Source organism: Pongo pygmaeus, chromosome 8 (genome assembly GCF_028885625.2).
Source record: "Pongo pygmaeus isolate AG05252 chromosome 8, NHGRI_mPonPyg2-v2.0_pri, whole genome shotgun sequence".
Classification (NCBI taxonomy): domain Eukaryota; kingdom Metazoa; phylum Chordata; class Mammalia; order Primates; family Hominidae; genus Pongo; species Pongo pygmaeus.
Genome location: NC_072381.2, coordinates 135,420,001 through 135,427,302, shown reverse-complemented (window position 1 = coordinate 135,427,302; position 7,302 = coordinate 135,420,001). Strand labels below are relative to the sequence as shown.

General features: G+C 55.4%; 1 protein-coding gene across 14 annotated transcripts in view; it reads left to right on the top strand.

The window, feature by feature from the left end:
• Positions 1 to 2,752: 2,752 nt before the first annotated feature.
• EBF3 (EBF transcription factor 3) overlaps positions 2,753 to 7,302 on the top strand; it is a 129,908-nt gene continuing 125,358 nt past the window's right edge. For all 14 annotated transcript variants that reach the window (XM_063670407.1, XM_054436329.2, XM_054436327.2 and 11 more), the window contains exons 1-4: positions 2,753 to 3,403; positions 3,515 to 3,671; positions 4,042 to 4,105; positions 4,825 to 4,880. In XM_063670407.1, the coding sequence (XP_063526477.1) occupies positions 3,270 to 3,403; positions 3,515 to 3,671; positions 4,042 to 4,105; positions 4,825 to 4,880 (411 nt within the window). In that variant the 5' untranslated portion in view covers positions 2,753 to 3,269. The remainder of the gene's footprint in view (positions 3,404 to 3,514; positions 3,672 to 4,041; positions 4,106 to 4,824; positions 4,881 to 7,302) is intronic.

The window sequence follows — 7,302 nt, the reverse complement described above, 5'->3', positions numbered from 1 at the left end:
TCCCCAGAAAGGGCGAGGGGTGGGGGCAGGGCTCCCTCGGGAGGTGGCCAAGCGCCGGGACGCGCTCCCAGCGTTACTCAGGACACTCGGGATTTGACCTGCAGCCCTCTTCCCCATCCCTGGCCTGGCTGCGGTGTCCCTCGCTCCCCTCTGCTGCTGCTTCTGCCCCATCAAGTCGAAAATCTGAGGGTGGGATGGGGTGGGGGACCAGGGGGTACCCTTCCAGGCCGCTCCGCAGCAGGCCGGGGTGGAGACCCTGCCCGGTCGGCGAGTCCTTGTGCCCACAGCTCGGAGCCAGCAGCGGAGTGACAAAAAAGATAAAGTTGGTGAATGATAAAGACCGTATTTTCCACGCTTTGGGTGCGGGACCAGATGATCTAGAAAATGAGCTGAAATGGATTCAGCCTCCGAGCCTGTTGTGAGAGCAGCTGATTCCCCCATTTCGGGCCAGATGGCTGCTGAACACAGATTTGCATTCATTTTCGCTTAATATCGTCCAAAATAGTGGGGCAGCTGCATTTGTTGTCAAAAAGGTTTAAAACCCCTTTTCTTTCTGGGGCAGGATCGTTACCTTATGTGATGGGCTTATAGAACTTTTTTTTCCTCTTTAGTCAACAGTATCAGATTTAGAAGGATTTGTTTTTAAACCTTCTAATTTGGTAATCAGATTTAAATCGCCTTGGCGCGTGTAATCTGAATTAAAGATACTGTAAATGATTTTAAGCATGATACTTTCGTTAGCGCAAGGAAGGGGCACCTCTAGCACAGGCTGGACATTTTAGGAAGTGTGCTATAAAGGAAGCATTGTTTCCTATTTCCAACTTCATCTTTCCCAAAAAGGCACTTTGCATATTCTGACAATAACGCTTGTCTGGCCGCTTGCCCTGCGTGAGCCCCCGAAGCAGCTAAACACGCAGAGACAAAGCGTTTCTCAACCCCACCCTCCCTCGATGGCCAACTTTATTTTGCGTCGTTTCTCCACGAAGAAAGTGTTCCCTCCTACACCAGGGTCTGCCGAGAGTGGAAAGCGATGGGCTTATTAGGAATACAGAAATTTTCTTTTAATTTATCATGAATAGTTTCCGTACACTTTGATTTAAGGTTATTAACATTCTATAGACAGTGGCATCTTTAATATGTGGCGATCGCTTCTAAAGACTAATCTCATTACCCTCAAATAGTCATAAAATATGATTTTATTATACTTACGTATTTAATTAGACGGCCGGCACCGTAATGGATTTTGAGATGGGACTGGCGCAACAGCTTTGATAATTCACTTATCTTTGGCAATAGTCATTAACCCCCAACACCAGCAAAATAGATCTCTTTCCAACACATCTTTTTTCTCACTCCTTCCAAGAGGCGTGGGGGTCCCCAGATAACGTGAATCGGACTTCGATTTTCCCGATTAATTAAAATATTAACGTACACACGCTGCCAATTCACGGGAAAAGGGAGTGCTGCCCCAGACCCGGCGGGAGGAGGCTGCCCTGCGACACACTTGCGCCCTGCAATCTTTTTTTTTTTTTTTTTTTTTAATCAAAAGGGCCTGATTTCTCTTGGCAGGGAAGTGCCTGGGACAGTTCCTGGTCGTCCCCTGGGTCTCTGCTCCGTGTCGCGCAGACGTCCTTTGGGCGGGCCGCGCTCCTGGGCGCGGAGTCCCGGCTGCAGGAGCTGGGCCGCGGGGCCCACAGGCTGCCTGCGCCCGGCTGCCCTCCCGATTCCTAGAAACCAGGTCGGGAAGCCGCGCGCCGCGCGCTCACCCGGGTCCGGCGGCTCTGAGGGCCGGGCCACAGCGCCCGCGGCGTCCGCTTGGTTTTTGGAGCAGTTGGCTCCAGGGCGGTCTGGCCACCGCGCAGGTCGCGCAGCCAGACACCCGGCTCCGGGTCGCCGGAGAGGCCGGGCGCGCTTCCCGTCGGCCCGGAGAGACCGGAGCCTTCTTTGTCACTCGCTGTGCGTAAGAACAGGCCAGGGGCCGGGGTCTGCCGCGGCCACCGAGGGAGAGGGAGCATCTGGCAGACCCTGCCTCCGACGTGATTCCCTGCCCGGCACTCGGCGGCCTCCGCCGGGGTAGGCAGCTTGGGGTACCCGGCGGGGCTCAGACCGGGACCGGCCGGCCCTGCAGCAGCCTTAGGTCTGCTTAGAAATCAGGCTGAGCTGCGCGTCCAGCCTTGGCCGGGGAGCCCTGGGCACCCCTCCTCCCAGTCCGTTGCCCGCTCCTCCCTCCGGCGCCCTCCCTGCGGTCGACCTGCCTCTTCCCACTTCTCCTTCGGGCGACCCCAGGACGAGCTGCAGCCCCTTGCATTTATTGCATGCATCTGGGCAACTTGGGGCGCCTCGGCATTTTACAGCCCCCCGCCCCGCCCATCGTGTTTGACTGTGTGGCAGGTTTTGCAGGGAGGTATTAAGGGGCCAAGCTGCAATTGTGCAGCGGCTGCGTTTGTTTCTTTTCAAGATTTATTTGGGCGAGTAGTAACTTCCTTGGCCGCGGCTGGGCGCGAGGAGCCGCGGTGCGTGGCGGGGGGCGGCGGCGGCGCTCGGTGGCGCTCGGCGGTGGCGGGGCTCGCGGGGCTCGCGGGGCTCGGGCCGGCTCGCGGCGCCGTCAGGCAGTCAGTCGGCGAGCGCGGCGGCGGCGGCGGCGGCGAGGGGCGCGGCGAGGGGCGGCCGTTCCCATATATGGCGCAGGCACCGCCCCCCGACGTCACCCTCTGACAGCGCCGCTCCCGGGGGCTTCGAGTTTTGGCTCCCGGGAAAGGGTCCATTCCTCGGGGAGAGAGGGCTGAGTTTTGTGCGCCTCCGTCCGCTGCGCGCGCCGCTCCAGGCCCCGCCGCGCCCCGCCTGCGCCCGGGACTGCGCCGCAGCACTCACTGCCCCGTTTATTTGTCTTTGGAGCAGGCGGGCCGCGCCAGAAGCGGGCGATCCCGCAGTGTCCTGCAGCCGCGGACGCCGCCTGGCTAGGATGACACCACGTTGAGCGCGCCTGCAAACAACAACAACAACAAGCGCCGCCGCGGCCACCGCGTCCTGCTCCTTCGAAGCGCCGCCGCCGCCGGTGGAGCCGCCTCCGCGCCCCTGGCCGTCCGGAGCGCCCGGCCGCTGGTGTATGTCGCGCCTGCCCGGGACGGGCTGAAGCCGGCGGCGGGGCCGGACCGCAGGCGCCGAGCAGGGCGAGGGCGGCCAGGGCAGCCGCCTGCCGCCAAGCCCCGAGCGCCGCTGCTCGAGGAAACGCTTTCGGCCGGGAGCTGCGGCCGCCGCCAGCAGTTTTCATGTTTGGGATTCAGGAGAATATTCCGCGCGGGGGGACGACCATGAAGGAGGAGCCGCTGGGCAGCGGCATGAACCCGGTGCGCTCGTGGATGCACACGGCGGGCGTGGTGGACGCCAACACGGCCGCCCAGAGGTACGTACCGGCCGCCCCCGCGCGCCCCGGCCCCGGCCTCGGCCCGGCCCGGCCCCCTCCGCCGGCCGGCGCCGCGCTCCTCACCGGGCCGCTGTCTCTTTCCTCCCGCAGCGGCGTGGGGCTGGCGCGGGCGCACTTCGAGAAGCAGCCGCCTTCCAACCTCCGGAAATCCAATTTCTTCCACTTCGTGCTGGCGCTCTACGACAGGCAGGGGCAGCCGGTGGAGATTGAAAGGACCGCTTTTGTGGACTTTGTGGAGAAAGAGAAAGTAAGTGCAAACATACGATCACACCCTCTCTCTTTCTAGAAGTGGGAGGCAGGCGGTGCCGGCGCGCGGGGGTTCGAGTGCCCCCCTAGGCGGCGGGCACGGCTCCGCCAGGCCACCCCGCCGCCGCCGCCGCCGCCACGTGCGGCCGCCCGGGACCGCCGAGGGCTGGGCAACTTCTCTGCGCCCTCGGACTTACTCGGGGCGAGGAGAACGCTGGGCTTCCAGCAGGAAAGTGACATCACCGCGCTGCCTCGAGCTAGGAATCCTGCCATGTGTGAGGCCGAGAGCCTCGGTCGCGGAGGGGGACCGAGCGCGGTGGCCGCGCCTGACACCGATCGCACTAAATGCAATTATTTATCGTTACTTTCAGGAGCCAAACAACGAGAAAACCAACAACGGCATCCACTATAAACTCCAGTTATTGTACAGCAACGGTAAGTGCCTGCTGCCTGCTCGCCGCCCCTGCAGCGGCTGGCTCTCCTTTTCTGCGCTGGTGAAAGGACATAAAGATTTGAGATTAAAATGACATGGATGTAAACACGAAATCTTCTCATGGCATAGAAGGAAAACAAAACATAAACGATCAATAAGTCGATGGCACTTCACATGATTAACCGGTGGGGCTTGAAGTAGAAAGTAAAAAAAAGATCGATACGGGCTCCAGCAGAACATCACTTTTAAGTGACTTTTTTCAATCTTGCAAATTAATGTTAATTATTGGGATGGGGGTAACTCCATAAACGGAGCATAACTTACTTCCTGTGAACGAGTTTTTTTTTTTTTTTTTTTTAATCCTCGAGAGACGTTAGAAAGAGTTCAGCCTCTCACTCAGTTTCCATTTGGTGCTTTTTCTTTTCTAAAAATAAACGACCACTTGGGCCCACCGCACACAGCTACCAGGCCTGCTCTCCACCAGGCAAATTCCTTGCACCTTGAAATGCAAACCCTAAGAGTCTTAAGGTTCTTAATTAAGAAAAGAAAAAAAAAAATGAAGCGAGAAGTGGTGGGGTTCTCCTCCCTTTCAAAGGGATTGCCTGAGTTCTGCTGCATCACCGTGGCAGCAGTCCTGAGTTACAGACTTCCTGTGCCCCGTGTGCCCTCCCCGAGGTGCAGCACTCAAATCCTGATGAGAATTTGTCTCTGTTTTTTGCAGGAGTCAGAACAGAGCAAGATCTGTATGTTCGCCTCATAGATTCAATGACCAAGCAGGTGAGAAAGTTTATGCCTCTGCACGAGTTTTCACTGCTGGGCCTGGGTTGTCCTGGGCTTCAGAGGCAAGGGCACTGACAAATGGATCTCGTGTATTTGTTTTCCATTGAGCTTCCTTGACATGCTAATGAGAATTCCACATTTATTGGAATGAATGAAGTGATTGGTAAAATAGTTTATGCTGTCATTAGGACAGGACATATATGCTTTATTAAATGTCTTGTGATTGGAATCATACTCTAATTATGGTAATTAATATTTGACAAAAATTTCAAGATGTCCCCCCTCTTGTTTATTTTTAAATGCTTCTCTCTCTGCTAGGAATCAGTTCATTTGGATTTTTTTTCCTATAACAAAGGCAGCTAACTCCTAAGCCCATCGAGTTGGACTTGATTGGTTCATTTTTTTTCTCCTTTCCAGTGTGATGGTCTAGTAACACGAGACGTTTATTTGGATTTAAAAGTTAAATGTGTTGGGGTGAAAAGTCACCTTGTTCTCCTCTAGTCCATCTTCACCTCGCAGCCCCCCAGCTCCATAATTCAAACTCCAAGCTCCAGGGGTCACTCCAACCCGTCCACTGCTCTGCCCCCTCCCACCCTGTCATACCTTGTAAATAACATAATTACAAGCAGTTCCTTATTCAATTATTTAACCTGTCTTGGTCAACTTTTCCGATGATAACTATTGGCTATCAGTAATGTGATTAAGTGGAGAAAAGTGCGTCATTGCTTTTTGACATTGTGCAGTCTCTGGCTGCTGGTTTTGTGCTGGGTGGTGTGTTGTTGTTGATTTGGTTGTTTTAAAAGATTTCCCTCCGCCCCCCTTTTCTTAAAATAGAGTGTTGTGGTGGGGAGGGGGACAGGTCCAGTTTGTAGATTAAATCCACTCGGCACAGATTGTTTTAAAATATACTTCCAAGCTGGACTTCACACTTAGAAATGAAAGTGGCTTCTTCGGTTTTGACGCTAACTTTAAGAATTGTGAGCCTAGTAAAGGAGAGCTCGCTGGGGCTTCCTGCAGCCCAGCACATACGCCTCCCACTGTCTGCGTGCAATTAGTTTGCAGATTTTATTTCCCCTTTAAAAAGTTTGTCCTTACCTAGGTAGCAAGGGTGTTCGATTTTAATGCCTGCAGTGGTAAACCAGTGTGGTTTTCTCTTAGAGTAAAACAGATCTGACAGGTAAACTAAGGTCTTTCTGACAAAGACAGAGGCGGTGCGCCCTTCTGTAATTATTTCACTCGATTCAGAGAAGCCTCTGGAACTCCGGCTGCTGGTTGACAGGGTGGTTTTATTTCCTTTGTATATAATGGCTAAATGTTTTCGGAAATCGCTATAGTCTAATTAAGAGGTTTATGTAGGCAGCCCTAAGTTTCTCTGTTGTTGCACAGAGGAGGAGGAGGCTTCGTTTTAAGTACACTTTTATTGTTCATTTAGCCTTGTACCTTTGCAGTATAAACAGGGCTGAAAATAAAGGCATTTAATCTCTTCTCACTGACGGGCATGGAGGGGGGGAAAAAAGGAAAGAAATAGCCCAGTAACTGATCAAAGAGTCAATGGCGCTGAACCGACAGTTTATGGATTTCTGTTTGTGCTACAAAATAAAAAATAAATCAAATATAAATACGGGGATCCATCGGAGGACAAGCCACTCTCTCAGAAGCGCTGGTGCCCGCCGCGGCCACGCGCCCTGCAGCCCCAGGCGGCTCATTGGCCTGCGGTGACACCCATCACTTCTGTGGTTCTGAGCCGGGTCCAGGCGGGAGGCCGGGTGAGCGGGGTTCGCGGGGAACCTTCCCTCTTCCCAGGAGGGCAGCCCCGGGCTTTCACCAGAAAGGGCTTTGTCCGCCTGGAAGTAGAGGAAAGTGTCAGAAGTGCCCGGGGAGGTTGGAAGGAATTTCCAGATAATTTTCAGGGGTGGGGGCGGGAACCGGAGAAGAGGACATCCCTCCCCCTTCCGTGGAATTTTATGCCGGGAACTTGGAGCTCCCGGCCCCAGCCTCCCGCCCCTCCCCCAGTAGACTTTTTTTTTTTCTTTTCTGTTTTTTCGCGAGGCCGGTGGTGGAGGCCCAGCCCGGGCGGGCGGCTCCCGATCCCCAGCTCGGGTTCCCAGCGGCGGAGCCGGGCTGAGCGCGGCCGTGAGCGCACCTAGGGCTTCGCACCATCTGGCGGAGCCTCTGCTCAAAACCCACCCGAGCGTGCGCGCAGAGACTGCCTTTTTACCCGAGAAAAATCATTGTTAGCAGTTTCAAAATAAACACCAGATTGGCCATTAGCACTTTCTTTCCAAATATCATCCGGCGAGGAGCACGTGGCCGCGCTGGCTCGGGCGCCCTGGGGCCCCGGCACTCCTGCGGGGCGATGGCGACGCCCCGGCCCACGTGCGGTTGCTGCTCCTGGGCCTCCAGCCTGAGCTCCCAGGCC